This window comes from Gopherus flavomarginatus, chromosome 3 (assembly GCF_025201925.1).
Source record: "Gopherus flavomarginatus isolate rGopFla2 chromosome 3, rGopFla2.mat.asm, whole genome shotgun sequence".
NCBI lineage: Eukaryota > Metazoa > Chordata > Testudines > Testudinidae > Gopherus > Gopherus flavomarginatus.
The window spans coordinates 177,890,112-177,915,975 of record NC_066619.1 but is presented as its reverse complement, the minus strand read 5'-3'; the positions used below and the strand labels follow the sequence as shown (position 1 = coordinate 177,915,975).

General features: G+C 39.8%; 1 protein-coding gene across 5 annotated transcripts in view; it reads left to right on the top strand.

The window, feature by feature from the left end:
* The window catches only part of RAP1GDS1 (Rap1 GTPase-GDP dissociation stimulator 1), a 176,978-nt gene that overhangs the window by 141,206 nt on the left and 9,908 nt on the right, over positions 1-25,864 (top strand). For all 5 annotated transcript variants that reach the window (XM_050944425.1, XM_050944426.1, XM_050944424.1 and 2 more), the window contains 7 exons: positions 7,943-8,071; positions 12,048-12,173; positions 19,468-19,611; positions 19,889-20,020; positions 20,552-20,686; positions 22,264-22,389; positions 25,554-25,693. In XM_050944425.1, coding sequence (XP_050800382.1) covers positions 7,943-8,071; positions 12,048-12,173; positions 19,468-19,611; positions 19,889-20,020; positions 20,552-20,686; positions 22,264-22,389; positions 25,554-25,693 — 932 coding nt within the window. The remainder of the gene's footprint in view (positions 1-7,942; positions 8,072-12,047; positions 12,174-19,467; positions 19,612-19,888; positions 20,021-20,551; positions 20,687-22,263; positions 22,390-25,553; positions 25,694-25,864) is intronic.

The window sequence follows — 25,864 nt, the reverse complement described above, 5'->3', positions numbered from 1 at the left end:
AGGTATTTCATTGGTTTTGCTTCAGTGACCAAACTCCACTGAGTTCTTCTCTGGGTAAACTAATTACCAAAAAAGTTACCTCTCTTTTCATAACTGTTGTTCTTTGAGATATGTTGCTCACGTCCATTCCATTCTAGGTGTGCGCGTGCCCATGTGCACAGTTGTGGGAGACTTTTGCCTGAGCGTTCTCTGTTGGATTGGCTGTGGCACCCTGGAGTGCCGCACTCAGGTGTCGGTATATCAGGCGCCACAGGCCCTATCCCCTCTCAGTTCTTTCTTGCTGGCAACTCCAACAGAGGGGCAACAGGGCAGGTAATGGAATGGACATGAGCAACACATCTCAAAGAATAACAGTTACGAAAAGGTAACTGTTTTTTCCTTCTTTGAGTGCTTGCTCATGTCAATTCCATTCTAGATGACTCACAAACAGTATCCCTAGAGGTGGGCTCAGAGTTTGCTGGGTAAGTGCATAGTGAGATGTGAACGTGTGAATGGACGACCATGTGGTGGTCCTGGAGATATCTGAAATTGGCACATAGGCCAAGAAGGCTGCTGCTGAAGCTTGCGCCCTAGTCGAGTGAGCACTTACAATTGCGGTTGGAGGCACTTTTGCCTGACCATAGCAAAATCAGATGCAGGCGGTGATCCAAGATTAAATTCTCTGGGTGGACACTGGGTGATCTTTCATTCTGTCTGCCACCGTGACAAACAACTGCATCGACTTGCAAAATGGCTTGGTCCTCTCAATCTAGAAGGCTAGCGCTCTGCTGACATCCAGGAAGTTCAACCTACTTTTCTCCTGAGACTTATGAGGCTTTAGGAAGAAGACTGGCAAAAATGTGTCCTGGCTTGTGTGAAATTGCAAAACCACCTTGGGTAGGAAAGCCAGATGCAGCCACAGCTGGACCTTATCCTTGAAAAAACTCTGTAGGGTGGCTCCAAGGTAAGTGCCCTAATCTCGGAGACCTTTCGGGCAGAAGATATCGCCATCAGAAATGACACCTTCCAGGAGACCAGAAGAAGGGAACAGGACACCAAGGGCTCGAAGGGAGCTCTCATGAGCCGTGTGAGTACCAGATGTCCCATGGAGGGACTGGGTCCTGGACCTGGAGGTTGCTCCAGACCTTTCAAGAACCAGATATGTTATCAGTGAAGACTGACCTGCTCTGGAATGAACGGTGAAAGGTTGATATGGCAGCCAAGTGGACCTTAATTGATGAAAGAGAGAAGCTCTGGAACTTGATAATGCATAAGGTAGTCCAGGATTGACTGCAGCCTGCTCAGGCCTAATCCCTGGGCCAAGGCCCAGCACATGAATTGTTTCCATTTGGCCAGGTAGCTTGCTCTAGTGGATGGCTTTCTTCTACCCAGTAGGACCTGCTGGACGTGGGCCGAGCCTGTAATGCACAAAATCAAAAGGGAAAGAACCGCTGGCCACTTGCGAGGCAAGGAAGAGAGGCGCTCCAACCAACCACCACAGCAGTAAGGGGGAACTGAGAGGGCATATGGCTGGTGCACCTAATATACTGACGCATGAGTGTGGCATTCCAGAGGGTGCCACAGCCAACCCTAAAGATACCAATAAGGCAAAAGTTTCCAATAACAGTGCACATGGACATGTACAAACCAAGAATGGACTCAACATGAGCAAGCACTTGAAGAAGAATGTAAAATCTAAGATAAACGGCTTTTAAATAGTTAAACAGTTATAAACATTGAATGAACTACTTCTATCCAGAAAGAAAATCATTTCTGTAACTGGATGCTGTCAATAAACTTCACATGTATTCCATTAAGAACAAGGAGTGTACAGTAGCCACACTATTCGTGGCTTTAGCCAGTACTAATAGAGCTTTAATCTTGACATGAGCCTAAGGGCCTGATCCAATACCAGTTGAAACCAGTTGGAGTCTGTCCATTGACTTCAGTGGGTATTGGATTGAGCCCTAAATAATTTGCCAAATTAACATGAAAAAATGACTTAGAGGACCAACTTTTCCAAGGAGAAGTAAATCGTTTGGCCTGTAAAAGTTTTCATTGGCATTCACATAGATAATTGCATGTATAAATGGGTAGGTGGCCAGTTTTGCTCACACACAATTCCCCTTTGCTTGTGGACATATTTTGTTTTGAGGGCACAACAGGTGGATGTGCATTTTTCCAGATGCCCCATGTGACCTACTTTGAAAATTTGGCCCAGACTATCAAGTGTTATTTTCAGAACGTTGAGAGCTTCCTTTTGTGGGAGCACAATTTAAGCCCAAAAAACTCACATCTGTATTTTTGCACTATAAGTTGAACTCTGGGCACAGATCTGAGTACTTGCACCTCTTAGCTACCCAATTGCAGGTGAAAATGAGGAAGTTCGAAGGGCATTTATTCAGATTGCATACACAATTACAAACTGTGCCCACAAATGGAGGGATATCCTTCTTAACATTTACTCATAAATATCTGATCCTACATTGCTTATATGTAGCTATAAAAAAAAAGACAAAGCTAAAAGAAAAGAATATGGGAAAATGTAATTAGAAGCACATTCCTAGCCTTGGAAGGAGCACTTCTGCCTATTGTTATATTCTTTCCTTTACCATTTCCTACTTGGCTTGCTGTGCTACAAAATTACAGGTGGAAACTGACATTCCCTTCATGTTTTTAAATCACTCACACTCTTTCACATTCTACTGTCTGTCCAACCAAGAATAATTACAAAACATATGGTTCTGAGATGCATTTGATTACCTGTGAATATTTCAATGATTTGTATTTTAAGGGTAAAAACCATGCAAATTATTTTGTTTTAAACCCTTTGTTAAAATATGCAACATTCTTGGTTCGCTAATATTCTCAGTTTCAAATAGCTTCCAAAACAAAACTACATTATTTTTTGTATATGAGAGACTCATTGCTGAAGTTATCTAAAGCGGAGTTTATCTCATGTTGTTGGACTAGGGTATTTACCACATACGGATTTTTCAAAGCAAGTAACTGGAGACCAGCTACATACAGTAAATGGTTCTACTTTAGAAAAAGCAAAATAATCTACAATTTTTATTTCAAGTGGTCTAATCTGACCAGATGGACTGGTTTAGCTTGCAGCTGTAACTCCACTCATAACATTGTTCTGTAAGTTCACAAGCTCGGAATCTTGTGTATGGTCCTAGTTTATTATAAAAGGAATGTGGCCTGCTTGTGTTTAGGCATGTTTCTCAAATATTTCTTTGTATCCTTCTCAGTATCTCATTCTTTCATGTGTCACAGTACATGCGAGGGAGCTTGTATTTGCCATCTCTCATAGCACTTTCAACTGTATCATAGAAACTAAAATTGTTTTGCTATTAACCCTTTGGTGCTAGAAGTCAGAGTTTTCTGTTGATGGGAGACTTTGCTTTCTACCAGCACTTGAAAATCTTGACTCCTTCTGTCGCAGTCTTATTTTACTATCTGAACTTGATTGGACATAAGCTGCTCCCCTCTTCACCTTGCATCTTAAGGCTAATAGGGCAAGATATGTTCCACATACAACTAGAAATAAAATGAACATGCCATATGTGTTTGTAGATCTTTTCTTTCATGACATGACAAAAAATGAGCTAAATTCTGGCTTTTACAAACCATAGAAATTCCAGGGGTGGGGAGAGGGGTCCAGAGTAGCTGGGCTGCAGCAGCAGTAGTTCTGGCACCTTTCAATGAGTGCAGCATGTTCCCCCACCCCACCCCATGGATCTGCTGGCACTATATATCTTTCTGTGTATATGTATGGGGGCAGAGGGAGGAATGGCAAAACATGGTCCAGATCCTGCAAACTCTTACTCAAGTGAATAGCTCTTGCTAATGAAAGTAGTCCTGTTAGTCTCATACTCCTGTGAGCTGAGATTACTCATGTAAGTAAGGGTTTTCAAGATCAGACTGCAAACTGGGTAATTAATTTTAATTATGGTTCTGAGATTTATAAAGCACTCTCCAGACGCTTTTAGTAAAATTTGCATGTAGTTGTGAAAAGAACCACCCCAATTGTACTTTGTTTCCTAGGCAATGAAGTTATAGGTAAGAAACGAAGTGGATACAGCGTGTGTTTGTGCAAGCACATAAATCTATATATAAAATAATCTTTTTTGTTTATAGATTAATTTCTCATTTCATTTCACATTAATCTTTAATCTGTCAAATTTGTCTTTCATTCAGTGCCTTTGTAAAATATCTAGATGTTGTATTATACAACAGCTAAGGCTCTCTTAATCTTGCAAACTCTCAGTCCGTATGTGATTGGAATTAATTCTCTGGGTTGATATATGTTCTGCTTTTTAAAAAACATGTCTTGTCCTTCTCTAGAAACTGTAACTGTACAAGGAATGAAGGGGAGGTCGGTGGTATCATCATTATGGCCTAATAGTAATCAATATTCGAGTAATGCTTCTCTCCGAGACTTACCTTTGCTAATTCTCTTGTCTGCTGTGTTCTGTGTTTCATTTGCATCACAGCTAAAAATGTTAATTGTGCCTGCAGCTATAAAGATATTTAAATATAGTGAAAAACAATGTTGTCGTGTTTTTATACACAATGAAAAGTAGCTCAGTGAATTTAAAAGTAGGTGAAGTTATTTTTTATAATAGTGGGACAATAATTATCACTTAGATTTTATAACAACTTAATACTTAAGTATATTATCTAAAAATTAATATTGACATGTTGAATACCAGCAGCTGTTTGTTGGGGATTAAATTAATTTGTCATAATTTTGCATGAGACAGATTTTCCGTTTAGTGTTTCATCAGTAACATTGATTATATCTTTAAGATGGTTGGAAATCCTATCCAGAATCCTGGCCTAACCTAAATTAATATTTTAATCTCAAATTCACAAAATAAAGTTCTTCCATTTGGGATATTCTCCCCAGATCCCATTCTTTGGAATTATCATGTGTGTCATGTGAAGGACACGGAGCCATTGAAATTCAAGTTTTAGGTAGGTAATTGTTCACACTAGCGCATGTATTGATTGCCATATATTTCCTTGTATATGCATCTGTACCACATACGAGTGTGCTTTTCCTCCTCATAGAACATGTAGGACCTGCTGTCACTGTGATTTCATGTAATACTGTCATACTTTAGTTGGTATTTGCTGTGGATAAGTCTTAAAAGTAAGAAAAAAACCTTCAGGCTTTAAAAGTTGTACTTCCTATCATGCCAGATGGTTCAAATTCAGCTCTGATGTAAGCCAAACGGAACTTCAGCAGAAGTCAGGTTGCTTTACTCTGTGGCTGAATTTAGCCGTGCGTCTGTCACACATTGACCGAGTGTCTATTACTCTGGATCACACACCGGTGGAACGTTGGGTTGATGTTCCTGAATTATCCAGTCTGTGTTGATCAGCAGAAGAGCCTCAGTGTTACTGTTAGTTACTTGGCATTATTGCTCTTCATTCCTGATCTGAAGACTGAACCACTTTCAAAAGTCTCTGGAACTAAGAAGTGATCCAGGTCTTTTGTCAAAGGAGAAGTTGAGCATTCTTTTCTTTAGTCATTGTACCTCTCCCTCATCATCCCAGAGAATCACCTAGAGGCTAAATTCAGTTAAGAGAATCTTCTTCTCAAGGGTATCCCCTGGACATAAGCATCAACAACTCGCCTTCAATTTCATTTTCTTCAGGGATCCCACTCTCAAATTCTTCAAGAAAAAGCATTTCCCTAAATTTAGGCACGTTAGAGCCTGGCCTTCTAGTGCCAGCAGGGACAACTTCATATTCTTAACAGTAACAGAAATAATTGGCATCTCAGAAAGTTAGAGATTCTACAGCAGGGCCAGCCTTAATTAAAAGCGAGGGAAGGGAGGTGCTCTGAAGTTCACAAGCTAGTCCTATATTGCTCTGTGGCAAAGGAGAAAACAATTCACCCTCTGCGCACAAATTCCAGCTCAGGAGAACAACGTCTATGTTTGAATTTGCTCCCTACTGACAGTTTAGGGCCACATAAATTATAAGGACATAACTGTTTTTAGTTGAGCCATCCTCCTACTCCATGGGAGCGGAATTTGGTACGGAATCAGATACAAGGCCTAATTTTTCAGTACATGCAGTAAGTAGTGTCTTCTGGTCCTATGCGCCTATTATTTTGTTTCCTTACTGGTCATGCCAACTGCCTATAATGTCAGTCAGCTGCGAGAACTGCTGAAAGATTTATGGCTTAGTCTTCCATAAGAATAGATTAGTCCTCAGCCTTTCTATTGAGAACTACAGTCAGCTTGCAGTGGAACTGAAGGAGGGTGTGATAGTGACACACTCATAGTCTGGAGGTAAAATGACATTCAATGCATGCGCTAGTGCATATGTGTACTTACCTGAAATTTGACAACTTCAACAGCTCTATAATGTCTGAAGTGGTGCTCTCATATATGCCTAAAGAGAAACCCGGCTCTTTGGAAGAGATAACCCAATAAAAGAAATTCAGTTACTGGTAAGTAACACAATTTTATTTGATTTAAGATGCTGAGCCACAATTATAATGATTCCTGATCACCTTCATTAATCTGTAACATTTGAAGTTGCCATCTGCTTATTTTTTTGCACATGATTATTGATTATCATCATTAACAAACTAATATTTTATACTGAAGAAAGAAACTATGAACACATTTCAGGAAATTAATTCATAACTTGTTATGTGAGAATTATAAATAGCTTTTCTTTTCAAGATTGTGCCGAGTTTCAAATTCTAACTCAGAATGTGTGAGAAAGCACCACATCTGATAGGCTCATTTGACTAATATTTTTGAGCTGTTTGTAAAATCTATGCAATTCTTTATGGTCTTCAGTCTGCTCTCTGAGAAATAAAATCTCCAACTGATTTCAGTTGCGCAAGATGAGGTCCTAATTAAAGAGAAACCTAATTGATTTCAGTGGGCTTTGGATCAAGCCCTTTAAAAGAGTCCATTACATTTAAAATTAACTAAATGTCTTAGAAATCAAGAGATTCAGGGAAATTGCCAACTAGCATATGGTATGTCCATGTTTACTTCATTCTATTCAGCTGTGAAACAAATGTTTTTCTCTTCTTTGCTGTGTGATAAAACATTTAACAGAAAAAATGTTATAATCAATCAGTTTTTTAATAAAAAGAGTCATGTTTCTTCCTAACTATCATAAAGCATCTTTCTGTTTGCAGACATCTAGGAGTAATAACTTCCCTACCTGTAAATACTGTAAACTTCCATTCTCGGAAAGGGATTTTATTGCAATAGCTTTAAAGGACTTTTCTCCAACTTCCATGTTTTTGTCTTTATTAAACTTTCTTTTTTCTCAAGCTCCTCCTAGTCTACATTGTGACTTCATGTATTTATATAGCTTTTCATGTATATTTCAATGCCTATGTATATTCATTCTCCTCCTCCTTCCTCCCCCGTCTGTTCCCACACACACATTTTAAGAGAAAGTGCTATTTAGAAACATTGGCCTGATTCTGATTTCAGATAAACCAATTTTACACCTATGTAACTCTGACTTCAGTGGAATAAACTTCTGATATACTCAAAATCAAGCCTAGTATATATTTAGTCTCCTGAACTGAGAGTTGAATTGCGTTAACTCATATTATTTTGTTTATTCGACTAAATTATTATGATCCCATTCCTGCCATGGGAGATGCATACAAAACTTTCAGTAATTGGACATGTAGGGCATACCCCCTGGCCAAATCAAGAGGGAATTTTGGGGAGTGTACCCCTAGATAAAGAAGGTTTTGGATCTATATCCCATGGCTGGATCAGCCCTAAAACAGAAGGGTAGATAGGATAGGTATTTAAATTTTGCTAAGCTTAGAAGTTGCGTGTGTGTGATATTTTAATGATTTTTCCAGCATTAATGTGCAAAATGTGTTTGCGTTTCAAAGGAGATCAGTACTGCAAACAGAAATGCTAACTTGTCATTGTATTTTCTTTTTGTATAGATACCCTGCAATCTCAGCTTATCAATATGGGCGTTATCCCCACGTTAGTGAAACTGTTGGGCATTCATTGCCAAAATGCAGCTCTGACTGAAATGTGCCTTGTTGCATTTGGCAATTTAGCAGAACTTGGTAAGTCCAGGCTCATAACCCCAAACTATTGTCGAATTGTTTAACAATGATTTTTTTGTTTTTTTAAGATTAAACCAGATTAATTTTAACTGAATTTTTCAGTCCTCTAAATGTATGCAAAATAAAAAGTCTGGGAGCACTGCTTATTGTCTCTTTAGAATTTATAGCTGGTTGTCTGCCTTTTTAAATTCATACGGGTACTTAATACAACTAACATTTTATGTTAAATGTATTTAATGTAACTATGTGTATTTTAAATTTTTTAGGTTTCTCTCCTTGAATATTGTTACCTAGTGGTGAACTTGTGGCAAAGGGCCAAATTCAGACCCTGTTTAATTCCACTTAAAGTTAAATGAGGCACGAATTTGGCTCAAGAAAACATTCACCAAATGGGAATGGGGACAGACTCCATTAATAAACTTGTCTCTCACCATTAAGAATATATACTATTAAAACATTCTAGGCTACATACTTGCATTTATAAATAATTACAAATGATAAGAATGAGTTGATGTAAGCTTGGCAGATGAAATCACAACTGCATTTTAGAAAAAGCATGTAAAATTTGATCAGATCACATTTTGGTCAGCTCTGTGGCCCAAATTCTGCTCTGATTCATCTGTACAATACCACTACTTTCAATAGGATTGCATGGAGTGTAAAACAACACAGCATTTGGCTTTATATTTTATTTTTCATTCATTGTCTGTTGGTGATATTGTAGAATCTCAAGTTCTAGGCATTTTAAGAACTGGGGCCCAAATTACGTCCTGATGCAAACAAATCACCTGCACATGTAGCCCTGTGATTTGTTTTTGCTAAAGGATATAGCAAGAAACAGTTATAAAATTGCAACACTGAAAAGGCTGGATGGTTTGAGATATTACCAATAAATTATATGGGGCTCTTTATTTCCAGATCAGGGCAAAATAATTGGAAGTTGGTAGCATCTGATAGCCGTTTGGTGGCCTGAAATTATTAGATAGCTCATAGATTCATAGGGTTGAACACAAGAGAGACTATTATGATCATCTAATCTAACCATGTATATAACACAGGCCATAATATTTTACCCAGTAATTCCTGCATCAAGCCTAGTGTATTAGTTTCAGAACTGCTCCTGGTGGACAAGTTTCCGTATAACAACAAAAGAGCTATCATAATTGACACTAATGGCAAATACTAAATTGTAAATTCTTCTGGCAGGGATCTTGTCTTTATAGGAGTGTATGTTACATGCACACATGGGTCCCAATTTTTCCTGAGGATGTTCAGTACTGTCACAATACAGAAAAATAAATAATAGCATTAATTATTATTATTCTTTGCTACTCTCTCCACTGATATCCCCAGGGCTGAATGAACATAGAGACTGAACTATTCTCCCATCCTCAGAGGTGGTCTAGATTTGTTCAGATGAGGGTTAAGACCCCATGGCAGAACCATGTAAAGGAAACTTGCCTGAGTCCTGCTCTTGATGTACCTGCACAATTAATATGTTGAGTACAATCTTCGGGTCTTTATAGGTATGTATACACTGCAATAAAAGATCCCACAATACAGCCGTAGACGTTCAGGCTTGTGTTGGAACCTGTGAGGTGGGACTCAGTGCCATGGGTTTTCTGTTGCAGTGTAGACATACCCTCAGTTTGGCAAAAAATTAACTTTTAATAATTTAATTCCATATCAGAATTGCACTAGAAAGTCTTACTATAACTTTAATACTTCAGTTTTGTTTTGTAACCATAGGATCTTATTCTTTGGTCCTTACCTCTCGGTAATATAAAGGAGACTCTCCATAATGCAATTAACGCCTTTGGTTAGCATTATGTAAAACTCCCATCCTGCTGTGTTAAAGTAGAGCACAAGCCTAGTAAGAAGGGTGGGGATTGGGTAAAAATAGGTGTTACCAATATACTTGTAGGTGTAAGTGGGGTGGTGGGAGTGGTACAGTGGGTCATTGAACTTAATTAAGTTAGGTGCCTCAGAAAAAGGCAGCTCGCTCATTGCCTCATGGAATGAGAGACATTAAACTTGCCCTACTCTATGGCCTGGTCTACACTTGGGGGGTGTAAATGAGTAACTGTGAAGCTATAAGCCCTAAAATGTTTTTCCTCTTAAAATTCCTCAGCATGAGCAAAGGGAGAAAGAGACGGTGTCAGGAGCTGGGAAGTAGCTCCCTTTTCTGTGGACAAATGGAAAATGCTGTTGAGAGGAATTGCTACAATACTGTAACATGGACCTGATCCAAAGCTCACTGAAGTCAGTGAGCCATATGGCTTCTTACATAGTTGCAGCTGCACAGCTATGGACTGGAAGAAAGCTGCTTGAGTCGGTAGTCCAAGTAGTAGCATTTTAAATTGGAGCACATTTCCCGACAGAACCCAAATATGCCTTTCAGGAAACACCTTCTATTCTTACAGAGAGTATTTTACTCAGCTCAGATACAAAAGCTATACAATAGTCTTAGTCGCTAGGATAGTTTTAAAAATGAAGAAGCCTGATTAAAGAATTAGGGAAAGATATTTAAATGACAAATCATGCTAAGTTATAATTAATGAAGTTAAGGGGTTAAAAACCAGGGTGGCAAGTGAATACATGTTATTTATTTATATTTTTGCAAGCATATGTGAGATATAGCCTCGGCCCAGACAGTACTATTTTGCTGCTTCAGTGTTGGGATTTCCAAAAACTATCCTCAGATGTGACCCCATTGGAAGCCTCACAAGATGTTTGGGGGCAGAAGTTGCCATTCCAGTACAGGAGATATTGGGATCTAGAGTTTAGCATGGTTTGGAAGGATCACACAATCCTGCAGCTCTTCACTTAAATATTTCTGCTCTAGGGTCCTGATCATGCTTCCATTGAAGTCAATAGCAAAACTCTCACTGATTTCAGTGGAACATGAATGGCCTCAAGAGATTCTATTAATGCCACTCTTTAGAGATATGGAGATACAGCTCAATGGACAGAACTAACAGATTTTAGATTGTGGAGTCAGGTTCTGATCACAATTAAATGGATATAAATCCAGAATAATATCATTGGCTTCAATTGAGTTATTCCAGATTTACACTGGAGTAACTAAGGTGAAAATCTGGCCTGTCCCTTTTAAAATACCAAGATCAAAATCCATTGAAGAAACCATTCTGTACCCAGGCATTTTAAGTGACAAAAATATATAATCTGCATGTTGAGGCCCAGATTTGCAGCTAAGTGTGCACAGCACAGTGTTGGCCAGAGAGCGCTTCCCAAATCCTAGGACAATAGTGTGCTAATTAGAGCAGCCTGAAAGCTGCTGTAAATTATCCCATCTGCCAGTAGCCTCGGGTGGCCATTACAGTAGCTGGGGATTGCCAGCTTTGCCCTTTACTACTGGACACTGTGTGGGTGGAAGCTAGGAGTATCTCCGTTAACTCTACATCACTGGGTGATCCTACTGTGGCCAGCTATGGTATCTTTAGAACGGCTATGTGCAAGGGGTGTGGCGTAAGCAGCCACAGCACAGGACAGAATCTGGCCCTTATGGCTTCAGCTGTGTAGTATTCCAAAGTAAATGCTACCAGCATAAAACCATGTAAATATTAATGATCTCCATACGACCGTTTATCTCGGCAATAGAAAATTCAGTACATGATGTATAATTTTTATTTTTCGTCTGAAGGCAAAGTCTTAATTTATATCTTTGTAATTTTACTGTTGCTTTGGATACCTTTATATTCTGCTGGTGCAAAGTTTTAATAGCCTTGAACATAATTAATAATTAATAATTCAGGTCAGTACATTTATCTTAAAGTCTTAGACATTTTTCTTTTCGTTTAGTGACAAGTGTAAGTATTGAAGTGTATTGTTCTTGTCTGTGAATAGCAGTTAGGCCAATTAATCATTGTGCTGAATATACCTGGTAATAAAGAGGAAAGAAAACTGAGTGTAAACAAACCAAATCAATTTCCCTTTTTTTTTTTTTTTTTGACAGAATCAAGCAAAGAGCAGTTTGCCTACACAAACATTGCTGAAGAGATTGTAAAACTATTCAAGAAACAAATAGAACATGACAAAAAAGAGATGATTTTTGAAGTTTTGGCTCCTTTGGCAGAAAATGGTGAGAAGTTGATCATCTTTTATTGTCATACAGGAATTTTAATTTTTTCCTTATTTGTACACCAGCTATTCAAAAACTGCCAACTTGACAGTAATTATTTGATACTTTACCTTGCTCAGCAATTTAACCTTTCCTGTAGAAGCCATATTAGTTGAGCCATCTGATAGCAATTGGAGATGAAGAATAATGTGAATATTGCCTAGCAGCCTAAGCATACAACTGAGTGTCACCAATTCCTGGGACCTGGTTCCATCTCTAACATCAACTCCTTCTGTGTCTTTCTTGCCTCAATTTCTCTGTATTTCAAACTGGAATATTAATACCAACTTTTGTATGTTACAGGGCTTTATGAGGATTATTAGGTTTGTGAAATGATGTGAATATCAAAAATGTCCCATAATGGATTTATAAGTATTTCAATGTATAATTACATTTGTTAAAATACTTTGTCATACGTATTTTAATTATTTGATTAAATTATAAATACCATGTTTTAGTTACTATTAAGTAACTATTTAACTTGTGGCACTTTTTCAGGGCATCACCCTCTTTACTTTACTCTTGGCCCTCTGCTTTGAACACCATCTTTTGGTTGAGGAGGTTTAGATGAGACTCCTTTGGGACCTGTTATTGTCACCCCTTCAGTTAGCTGAAAGGATTTTCCTAAGCAACACAAGGGACTCCATTTCCCCCTCAAGGGCTACATGACCTTCTTTCATAGCTCTGTAACCCTTGAGGAATGAGAGAACAGGACTGATAACCAAACCCAGCTCTCATAGATCATTACAACACAAATAGGTGATTTCCTTTTTTTTCTTTAAAACAACTGACATTTTGGTCAGATTTATTATGAAAATTTTCTTGTATAGGGATATTTAAATTGTACAGCCAAAGATCAGGGCAGTCCGTGAGATATAAAGTCAGGAAATGGGTGTTTGGCAGTGTAATAGTTTAATCATAGAAAGCATAAAAATGTAGTGCTGCAAAAGGCGTTTGAGAGATTATCTAGCTCAGTCCCCTGCGCTGAGGCAGGACCAACTGTACCCAGACTGTCCCTGTGTTTGTTTAACCTGTGTTTAAAACCTCCAATGATGGATTCCACAACCTCCCTGGGAAGCCTATTCCAGTGCTTAACTACCCTTACAGTTAGAAAGTTTTTCCTAAAATCTAACCTAAATCTTCCTTACTGCAGATTAGGCCCAGTATTTCTTGTCCTACCTCCAGTAAACATGGAGTATAATTAATGACAATCGTCTTTATAACACATTTGAAGATTACTATCAGTTCTCCCCTCAGTCTTCTTTTATCAAGACTATCAGTTTTTTTAACCTTTCCTCAAAGGTCAGGTTTTTGAGCTTTCATCATTTTTGTTTCCTTCCTCTGCAATCTCTTCAGCTTGTCCACATCTTTCCTAAAGTGTGGCACCCAGAACTGGACACAGTATGCCAGCTGAGACCTCACCAGTGCCTAGTACAATGGAACAATTACCCCCCATGCCTTAATACACCCCAGAATGTTAGCCTTTTTTAGTAACTGCATCACATTATTGATTCATATTCACTTTGTGATACACTATCAACCTCATATCCTTTTCAGCAGTACTACTGTCTAGCCAGTTATTCCCCCTTTTGTAGTTGTGCATTTGATGTTTTCTTCCTAAGTGTATACTTTGCACTTGTCCTTATTGAATTGCATCTTGTTGAATGTGTCATGGCCATTTTGAATTCTAATGCTGTCCACCAAAGTGCCTACAACCCCTCCCAGCTTGAAATCATCTGCAGATTTTCTAAGCATACCTTTACTCCATTATCCACATCATTAATGAAAATATTGAATAGTATCAGACCCAAAACAGACCCTGTGGGACCTCACTAGGTATGTCCCCCCAATTTGACAGGAAACAATTCATAACTACTCCTTGAATATGGTCTTTCAACCAGTTTTGAACCCACTATATAGTAATTCAATCTAGACAACATTTCCCTAGTTTGCTTGGGAGAATGGCACGTGGAATTGTGTCAAAAACTTAACTGAGCTCAAGATACATCACATCTACAGTTCCCACCATCCAGTAGGCCAGTAACCCTGTTGAAGAAAATTAGGTTAGGCAAAAATTGTTCTCTATAAATCCACATTGGCTATTATTTATTAGCACCTACTATCCTCTAGATCAGGGCTCAGCAACCTTTCAGAAATGGTGTGCCAAGTCTTCATTTATTCACTCTAGTTTAAGGTTTTGTGTGCCAGTAATACATTTTAATGTTTTTAGATGGTCTCTTTCTATAAATCTATAATATATAACTAAACTTTTGTTGTATGTAAAGTAAATAAGGTTTTTAAAATGTTTAAGAAGCTTCTTTTAAAATTAAATTAAAATGTAGAGCCCCCCCGGACTGGAAGCCAGGAGCCGGGCAGTGTGAGTGCCACTGAAAATCAGCTTGTGTGCTGCCTTCGGCACGCATGCCATAGGTTGCCTACCCCTGCTCTAGATGCTTATAAATTGATGGCTTAGTAACTTGTTCCAGTATCTTTTCAGGTATCAAAATTAAGCTGACTAGTCTATAATTCTTGGGGTTTTCTTTTGTCCCTTTTTAAAGATGGATATGGTGTTTGCCCTTCTCCACTCCCCTGGGATCTCACCCATCCTCCAGGAGTTCTAAAAAAAGAATCGTTAAACAGTTCTGAGATTGCTTCAGCCAGTTCCTTAAGTTCCCTAGGGTGCATTTCATCAGACTGTGCTGACTTGAATACATCTGACTTATCTAAATATTCTTTAAATTGTTGTTTTCCTATTGTGGCTTGCGTTCCTTCCCCATAGTAGTTAATATTCATTATGTTAATGCATTAGTCTCAGGAGACTTGAGTTCAAATTCTGTTTTGGTTGTAAATGCAAAATTGTTGTTCAGGATCAGCTTACTCCCTTCTGAACATGCCTGCATCCCTAGGAAGATTCAACAAATTTGTATGATTTAACATCTATGCTTGAGTGGAGCCTAGGGATGAAGTATCAGGTGGAGTAGGTCAGGACCGAGCTGTGAGGCAGATCTGTGCTTGGAGGATCACTCAGTACCTGCCCGCTGCATGCATAGCTCTAGTCATGGCTACTATTCATGAGTGCCAAATTTATACCCACACACACTTTTTGTTTTGAAAGGAAAAAAATCTTAAGAGAATCCTATGCTCTTTTCCATGTTTGGGGACAACTTCTTCCAGATTACAGCCTGTACCATGGTGTTTACTAGTGGATTTAACAGGATGTAAATCAAAGCAAAATTTGGATCTTTATTTTCTAAACGTAAAGAAATATGCATTTTTGCCAGAAACTGTCTTTTGTTACAATGTATGGTTGAAAATTTGTTTTTGCCTTTTTCAGTCTGACAGCAGAATTTGGTCTGCTGTTTTCATAGTTGATATTTGTAATTCAGATACTTTAGTGTTTGTTCAAAGGCAGTGTTTTGCAGTCACAGTAAGAGCAGCCTCAGTGCTGTTGAAAATAACATCCCTTCATGCATGTTAGGAGGTAGTATACTAAGCATTTATGCCCCTCACTGCTAATTCAAGACATGCTGATGTCTGTCACAACAGTGAGTCTGCCATCCTTGTACTGCTTAGCCACATCTAAATGTGGTGCTGGGTAGTATGTCAGCAACTGGAAAAATTTAAATGAAGTACATGCACAGTCAATCCATTTATTGAAAGGCCCTGTGCAGTGGTTTGCAATTCTAATCACAACACACCTGCAACCTAGTATTCTGTATCCATGGAAACGCCCTACTTTTTAGAGTAGCTCAGTACAAAAGTACCTATTTAAAACACTTCCAGCTAAACATTTCTGGGCCTGTCACAAAGATCACACGAAGGTCAGTAGCTCTGACAGAAACATTGAATTTTCACTCATGCAGCAAAACCTAGTGACTGAAATAGAAGCACCACATGGGGAGAGTCAGACCACTAATTCTTCAAGATAGGTGAAGCTGGCAGCTCCTGTCACCACCCAGTGCCACAGTCCATTTCTAAGTCTTAATCTCCAAAATTCCCAGAGCTTTAAAAAGGTATAAAACAATTGGCCAAGCTCATCCTTGGTGTAACTCCATTGGTCTCAATTATTTATTAATTGTTGGACTTTCCTATAGCACCGGTGACTGTATTTGCTGAGCACCACCCAAACACTAACTGAAATATCTTCACATCACTTGTGAGACAGGAAAGTACTTTTACCCTTGTTTTACCCATGGGAATGGAGTGTGACTGACTGCCCCCCGGTCACATAAGGAAGCCTTGCAGAGCTAGGAGCAGACCCCAAATTCTACTTCATTGCCTTAACAAGATCATCCTTCCTCGCTGTTGAGCCTCATTGATTTCAATAAGAGCAGAATTCAGCCTAGTAATTTCTGATTATCCATGAGCAAGGAACAAAACTCTCTCCCATTTTCAACAACCGGAAGTTGGCCTTGGCCCTGCTCTTGCTGCAGTCAAATACCCTTAGATGTAATAGACAAAATCCTGGCTGCACCAAAGTCAATGAGAGTTTGGCATTGACTACAGTGGAGCCAGGATTTCACCCAGGGTTTTTATATGTACACAACTCCCATTGAAGTCAGTGGGGTTTCTGCACATGAAAGACAAGAACAGACCCTCATGTTTTGTTTTGAAATTATTTTAGCACTGAAACTTGCTGTCCAAGGCCCATGGGAAGCCTAATGCAGCACAACCTGTGTGATTCAACAAGGAACAGTGCAGAGTCCTGCATTTAGGATGGACGAATCCCATGCACTGCTACAGACTAGGGACCAAGTGGCGAGGCAGCAGTTCTGCAGAAAAGGGCCTTGGGGTTACAGTGGACGAGAAGCTGGATATGAGTCAACAGTGTGCCCTTCTTGACAAGAAGGCTAATAGCATTTTGGGCTGTATAAGTAGGATCATTGCCAGCAGATCGAGGGATGTGATTGTTCGCCTGTATTTGGCATTGGTAAAGCCTCATCTGGAGTATAGTGTCCAGTTTTGGGCGACCACACTACAAGAAGGATGTGGGAAAACTGGAAAAAGAGTCCAGCAGAGGGCAACAAAAATGATTAGGGGGCTGGAGCACATGACTTATGAGGCGAGGCTGAGGGAACTCGGATTATTTAGTCTGCAGAAGAGAAGAATGAGGGAAGGAATTTGATAGCTGCTTTCAACTACCTGAAAAGGGGTTCCAAAGAGGATGGATCTAGACTGTTCTCAGTGGTAGCAGATGACAGAACAAGGAGTAATGGTCTCAAGTTGCAGTGGGGGAGGTTTAGGTTGGATATTAGGAAAAACGTTTTCACTAGGAGGGTGGTGAAGCACTGGAATGGGTTACCTAGGGCGATGGTGGAATCTCCTTCCTTAGAGGTGTTTAAGGTCAGGCTGGGATGGTTTAGTTGGGGATTGGTCCTGCTTTGAGCAAGTGGTTGGACTAGATGACCTCCTGAGGTCTCTTCTAACCCTGAGATTCTATGATTCTGCCCCGTGAGGTGGAACGTCAGGATTCATACCCTTGAAAATCATGGAGTACTGTTCCAAGGGGGCTCCAGGGCCCGTGTGGTGAGGTGATTTGAGGGCAACCCAGAGCAACAGCCGAGCTGGTGGATCTGTGATTACATAGATCTGCTGGACCAAGTATAGCTGCTGTTAAGGGTGAAGGCAGTCACAGCAGCTGGGGCACTGCAACCCTGAATCTGGAGAAGTAGCCTGGTGGAATTCCTTCTTCTGCAGACATCTCCGCACATAGCCCTGGGTTCTGACACAGAGACAAAAGCAGGCAAATTCCAAAGTAAGAGGTTTAACCACAGCTCACTCTGTTGTGCCTAGCTATGAAAGGGATCTCAGTACATTTTAATAATCAAAAATTATTATTTGTATTGCAATAGCATGTAGGAGCCCCAATCATAGACCAGGATCCTACCGTGCTATGTGCTGCCCCAAAGAGCTTACTTACACTCACGTACGGTGCACTGCATACAGTGTAAGACATGACCTTTGGAGAGTGGAATGAGCAGGACTGCCAGCTTCCTCACTTTTCTGAGAGGACATTCAGAAAGCTACAGTTTACTGAGTCTCTTCCCTTCCTTGTTAGTCAGGATGTCTTAAGAATTTTAAAGCATCTTCCAAGCTCTTTTCATAGAGAGAGATTGTGCCTTGGATTCTGCGCCCCGAACAAGGGAGTAAGAACTTCCCTTACACTCCTTCATGGTCTCTCAGACCTTGGGTCTGGGCACATAGGAGCGAGCTGCATGCCTACTTATTCCCCACCCATGAAGAAGGTGCACAGGAAGCAGGTGAAACCTTGGTTCTTTCCCCCGTATTAGCTAGCTAGCCCTGCTGGCTGCCCTGGTGGTATTGTCTGGTGGCAAACTACTGCCCCCTGGAGTGCAAGGAGGAACATGGGGCACAGCTGTAAATCAGGCATGTCTCCAAGTCACAAAGCCTACTGGTGCAATGTAGACGCCACCCTTTACTCAGAACTGTGCCTAAAAGCCACACATCTAGCCTTTATATAGTAAACGCTTGGGGGCAGGGACAGACTGCAGTTTTATAAAGTGCCTGGCACAACAGCCTGGCCTTTGGGTGTAACTATAACACAAATATTAATAAATCATAGAACAGGATAGTAGATGATTGCTAGAGAAAGATATGATGATGCCCTGCAGAGCAAGCATCCCTTGAAAATACAGCTGGTGGACCACATCGAACCAAATAAATCTTTTAGTGTGTGGCCGCAAGTTATTTACATTACATTGATTTAATTGTCTTATCATTCAGTATTTGTCTGTGGCTAGTATGAAATGCAAGAGGCAGCTGCCACGGCTTTTCAAGTGTTTTTCAAATCCCTAGATGAATTCAGTCTTTTTTAAAGCACTTCGTATTTTTCTCTCTTACAAATTATATGTCATTGATAATACGAGAGGCAACATTATAATTACCTATAAGGCAGAGCAGAAAATGCTTTTGGACACTGGGATCCCAGCTCTACTCTCAGTTATGGGAGTTCCACTAATTTGGCATCAGTAGAGTCTTTCTGATGTAACAAAAACAGAATTTTGCCCTGGTAATTAATGTAACTTGAAACAGGGAAATAAATCTATAGTGTTTAGTCCTTTCAAGATCAAATTATTTTTACTGTTGCTGAGGCAGACACTAAAGTAGATGACATTATTGAAAGTCTGCTCGCCTTACACCCTATTTACATAATAGAGCTACTGTGTGTGCGTGTGTATGATAGACACCGTACTTCTATCACAATCATGACTATTGTATTTGTAATATTTTTTAGATATCATTAAACTGCAGCTGGTTGAAGCAGGCCTGGTCGAGTGTCTACTTGAGATTGTCCAGAAGACTGTAGACAGTGACAAAGAGGATGACATAGCTGAACTTAAAACAGCCTCTGATCTTATGGTTTTACTACTACTCGGTGGTGAGTACAGTATCTTAGTATATTTTGCACAGCAGCAGAGGATACCTAGGTCACATTTTACTGCTTAATTTTACTTTTACTATATAAAACACATTTTTTAAATTATTTTAAGGACTTGCTAGCTTGTTATTCAGTGGGCCAGATTTTGTACTCTTGACACTGCTGTAAATCTAGAGTAATTCTAGTGAAGTCAATAGAGTTACACAAATATAACAGAGAGAAGAATTTGAACTAACATTTCTTTTGCGTGTTGATTTTCTACACTTTTTGCCTCCAGATGAATCCATGCAAAAGTTATTTGAAGGAGGAAAAGGCAGCGTCTTCCAGAGGGTACTTTCATGGATTCCTTCCAATAACCATCAGCTACAGCTTGCAGGAGCACTGGCTATTGCAAATTTTGCAAGAAATGGTAAGAATATGCTATAACAGCTTGTGTTTGCCTGTTTGCACCCTTTTAATGGGCTCTTTCTGTATAGCTATGAATCAAGCCTGTGTTGTGGTGGGATTTTTTAATTTGGTTTATGATAGCATTGGTAGTTTTGCACACCTTTGCTGGGTTTCTGAAAGAAGTTAACCCTGCTTTTAGAATTCTGCTTTTTCTACACATTGAAGATTCAGACACATTACTAAAGAATCATTATCCCTTTTTCAGGAATTTCTCAACTCTAGTAACTCCTACCTCAAGCAGCACTTTTCAGATAGATATTTGTATCATGCTATTGGAGTTTTCAGTTTTTACTTTCTGCTCTATTTCCCATTCCTTTGCTATAAATGCATAATTGTTCCTGTAATTGAAGTTGACCCTGGTGGTCAGATGCTACACTTTACCTGAACTGTAAAATTTGGACAAGGGGGAAATTACACTTTTGTACTGAGAAGCTCTTTTATGCATATTAAGATTTATTGTGAGCATACAAGTGACTCATCTTGTCTTGTGCAGATGGAAACTGCATCCATATGGTGGATAATGGAATAGTTCAAAAGCTGATGGATCTACTAGACAGACATGTGGAAGATGGAAATGTAACTGTGCAGCATGCAGCACTGAGTGCACTCAGAAACTTGGCTATTCCTGGTACGGCTTACGTCGCACTGCTAATCTCTCAGGGTGAATTCTGGCTCCCAGTGCAAAGCAATGAGGGGGATGACATTGTCCTCAGCCAACCTGGAGGCAGGCCAGCGAGCATGTGTGCAGCTAGGCCACAGCCACGTCTACATTTATGGGAGGGTTTGGTGGCCAGCAGTTCTGTGTAGGTCACAGACCCACCGCTTATGTTTCTGCCACTGTCGTCCTGCAATAATATATCCACCCTGCACTCCCGCAGAGAGAGCAGCTGTGCTGCCTGGCTCTGGAATATGCAGGAGGCTGTGGAGACCTCAGTGTCACTTCCCTTCGCACTGCAACTGTTCTGCATCATTTTGGGCTCTCTCTGGCTAATAAGGGATCGTACCTAGGATTTCCATCCTTGCAAAGAGAACTGTTCACTTTTCTGATATACCATATCTTGCTGTAATTTCTCAGAGCTTTTTTTTCCCCACAGATGTTAGCGTTAGAGGAGGACTATCAGGATATTTGATCCATTAGGATTAGTTAATGTTTGTAACAATCTTTGAAGGTAATGGGCCATCCAAGTCCTAAATATTGTCATTTTTAATCATTTGTATCAATTTTTGATTGCCTGAACATAAAATATGAATATTCACATAAAAGCCAAAGCAAATATATAAATAATGTATATGTAAAACCTATACTTTCCAATGACCTGAGTCAAAAATCAGCCTCTTTGATCAGTTTACTCTTCTTTTACTGCATACATTTAATTTTGAAAAATACTAAACTTTCTGAGACCAAACATTAATACCTACTAAATTCATATACATTTAAGAATGCTAGAGAGCCATCTCCTGCTCACCTTATCCAGTCGAGTCATCCCACCGACTTCAGTGGGCCGACCTCCCATGAATATGTGCAGGATTGGTCTCAAACCAATATACAGAACTTTCAACACCCAAGGAATATCTGCCGCAGCAGGGTACTTCCTCTTAAGTACTATTTAGAATATGAACTAATGTATCACTTTCATTAAGCATAGTATGGCATAAACTCTGTCCCCTCCTCACCACTTGTGGAGAGCCTCATCAAGGTGGAATCAGTGTAGTCTCACTACATGGGATGAGAGAGGATTTAGGAGGCTGCACAAGGAATGCACACTCCCTGCAGGATATCCCACACTGCTTTTTGCACAGTGTATTGGGGCAGGGCAAGAGGTCCCCCTACTAACCTGATCCTTCAGTACACAGCGTCTATTCCAAACCTTTAGGGTGGAATTGTCTCTCCAGCTGGTCTCTTCTCTTGCTCACATAGCTATTGTCCACATAGAGGACTCTGGCATTCAGCTGATATACTCAGGATTGAGCACTGGGAATTAGATTTATGCATAAGAACAAAACAATTCAAATTCACACTGTCTACATAACCATAAAATTATTTATATAGAGTGTGTGTGCGCTCACAATGTACACATTAGTATGCTATTTTTCAGTGTGTGTAGAAAAGCTGCTTTTGGACTGTCTTGGAAATGACAGTCTCCATCTAGTTTAAATGCATCATCAAAAATGATTTCTGAGAATTTCTGTTCTTTATTCATGTAGTTGTAAATAAGGCTAAGATGCTATCAGCTGGCGTTGCAGAAGCGGTACTGAAATTTCTCAGATCGGAGATGCCCCCTGTTCAATTCAAGCTGCTGGGAACGTTAAGAATGTTAATAGATGCACAAGGTAAAATAAGCAGTTTTTTATGTTCTATGATTCTCTCGCTAGTATAATCTGTTAAGGCTCTTCTAGAAGAAAAATAGTTTTGGGTTTTTGTTTTTGTTTTTTTGTTGTTGTTTTTTACTTTTTCTTAAGTCTTTAGCACGAGAGAAACATGAGCTGATTTAAAAATTCTGGATTGACTACCATGGACAATCAGAACACCTTTCAGACACATTTACTTTTCTACTTCAGCATTCTTCTAAACTGCCATATTATGAATATGTATCTAACTGCAGGTGTTTTGACCTAAGCTGACGCTCATGTTGTGCTACTCAGTTCCCACTTCTCTGTATCTAGCACCCTTGAATGGGCTGATCCATTTAATAATTGATAAATCGCTATTTCAAACTGATTAAATGTTATGTAATTTGCAGCTATCACATAGTGACTAGAACTACCATAAATAAAGTGGCAAACCACAGAAGGCTATAAAGCGTCTCTGTGACTATTTAGTGTTTTCTTTAATTTTAAATTCCAAGCATCTTTTTAAATTGCTATACCAAATAGCTCCCAGCAACCCTCAGCCACAGTTTGTGAATACTAGAGCCCTTGTAAAATTCACTAGGGTTTGTAATTACAGTACGTCTGGTTTCCATTTTTGAATATTTACATCCTTTTACCCAATAGCAATGGATGATATAGTGATATATTCCACACCAAATCTATAACTGAAGTATAGGACAGCCTTACTAATCTGTACAATGGTAAACTACAATTCTGCACTGAGTGTGGACTTGCTGCTTTGCTCCTCGCTTCAGCACAGATTGGCAAGCTCTGGAAATCAGGTCATTAAAGAGGGACATAAACTGCTTTGTGAGTCAATGGAACAGTGCTACATCCCCTCTCAACCCAACCATGGTACTCAGTACCATCCTGAGACAGGACAAGGGCACATAACGTGCTTCCCCATCTTTCTTCTAGCTGGCTTCTGCTCCCACTGATGCTGTTGAGGGACCAGGTTCTCCACTGTTTTCCCAGGCCTTGTTAAAGGCTGCAGGAGTGAAGAAACTAGATGGCAGAGATGAATAGAACATGGAAGCCATTAGACCAATGCCACCCTCCCTTCAGAGGCAGCCCTGCTTCCTCTGTACTTGTGTGTCTTGAGAACAGCCATCGAGGTGACAGTGGTGAAGGTTGACATAACCTTAGTCCCAGATTTGGACCTTAGCGTCCAAAATATGGGGGTTAGCATGAAAACCTCCAAGCTTAGTTACCAGCTTGGACCTGGTACCTGCTGCCACCACCCAAAAAATTAGAGTGTTTTGGGGCACTCTGGTCCCCCTGAAAAACCTTCCCTGGGGACCCCAAGACCCAAATCCCTTGAGTCTCACAACAAAGGGAAATAATCCTTTTTCCCTTCCCCCCTCCAGGTGCTCCTGGAGAGATACACAGACACAAGCTCTGTGAAACTACACAGAGAGACTCCCCCTCTCTGTTCCCAATCCTGGAAACAAAAAAGTACTTTCCTATTCCCCCAGAGGGAATCCAAAGTCAGGCTAGCAATCCAACACACAAATCTTCCCTTGATTTCTTCCTCCCACCAATTCCCTGGTGAGTACAGACTCAATTTTCCTGAAGTAAAGAAAACTCCAACAGGTCTTAAAAGAAAGCTTTATATAAAAAGAAAGAAAAATAAGTACAAATGTTCTCTCTGCATTAAGATGATACAACACAGGGTCAATTGCTTAAAAGAATATTGAATAAACAGCCTTATTCAAAAAGAATACAAATCAAAGCACTCCAGCACTTATATTCATGCAAATACCAAAGAAAAGAAACCATAGAACTTACTATCTGATCTCTTTGTCCTTACACTTAGAAACAGAAGACTAGAAAGTAGAACTACTTCTCCAAAGCTCAGAGAAAGCAGGCAGCCAGAAAACAAAGACTTCAGACACACAATTCCCTCCACCCAAAGTTGAAAAAATCCGGTTTCCTGATTGGTCCTCTGGTCAGGTGCTTCAGGTGAAAGAGACATTAACCCTTAGCTATCTGTTTATGACAAAGGTAAAGATGGCTATTGTGTTCTGTGCTGAGGGGAGATAGGACAGCTGCCAGTTCTGTTGCTCCTTTTCTTCCTTCCAGTCAAGGAGGTGCACGGCCCTATCATCTTCAGAACAAAGCCAATGGTACCCACCTTTATTTTCACTTGTTCCCCTCAAAGGAATGATGCAGCACTCTATATACACTGAGAATATCAAGTAGGAGAGGAGAGGTTATATTACCTTTGTATTTGGCAATTGTGTGACCACTACTGGAATACTGCATCCAGTTCTAGTGTCCATATTTCAAAAAGAATGTTGAAAAATTGGAGTGGGAGCAGAGAAGAGCCACAGGAATGATTAAGGGATGGGAAAACATGCCTTAGAGAGAGATTCAAGGAGCTCAATCTATTTAACTTGGCAGTGAGAAGGTTAAAGGGTGACTTGATCACAGCTTATAAGTACCTACATGTGGTACAGAATTCTGATAAAAGAGGATTCTTTATTCCAGTAGACAACAAGATCCAATGGCTGGAATTTGAAGCTATGCAACTTCAGACTGGAAATAAAAAAATAAAAATAATTTTAACAGTGAGGGAAATTAGCCATTGGAACAATTTACCGATGATTGTCTTGAATTCACCATCACTGGAAAATTTTAAATCAAGATTGGATGTTTTTCTAAAAAGATCTGCTCTAGTTCAGTCACAGCTATTGGCTTTGAAGAAAGAACTAATTCAGGAAAGTCCTAGGGCCTGTTTTATGCAGGAGGTCAGATAAATGATCACAATAGTCCCTCTGGCCTTAAAAATCTATAGCTCTATGAATTGGCTCACTGGGAATGTGATTTTTGTCTCCTTTTTTGTCTCTCATATTCAATATTCCACAAACTTCAATGGTCAAAATTTCATCCAAGAAAAAAGCAGAAAAAAAATGTACCTGGAAAATATGTTGTGAAATTCCCTCCCACACCGATTTTCTACCAGTTTTGCTCACTGATGCAAACTGGGACTTTCCCTCTATTAGCAGAGAGTAACAAGGTTCTTCTTTACGATTTTTCTTCCTCTTAGAAACTTTCATGCATACATTTCTGACACATGCTGGAAAATGACAAACTTGTTTTATTTTGGCTTGTGTCATATGTAGCAGAAGCTGCTGAACAGCTGGGAAAGAATGTGAAATTGGTTGAACGGTTGGTGGAATGGTGTGAAGCCAAGGATCATGCAGGTGTGATGGGGGAGTCAAACAGACTGCTTTCTGCACTTATCCGACATAGCAAATCAAAAGTAAGTTACTGGTGAAAAAATCCAGTTCACGTGGAGTCTTTAAAAGAAAGTCATGCCATGCTCTATTTTCAGTGTAGAAATACAGGCCCTGACCCTCTGCAATGAGATCGGCATGAATGGAGTCTGTGCCTGTTGTGAGCCCCAGTTACATCAAGGAGAGTCCACCCAAGC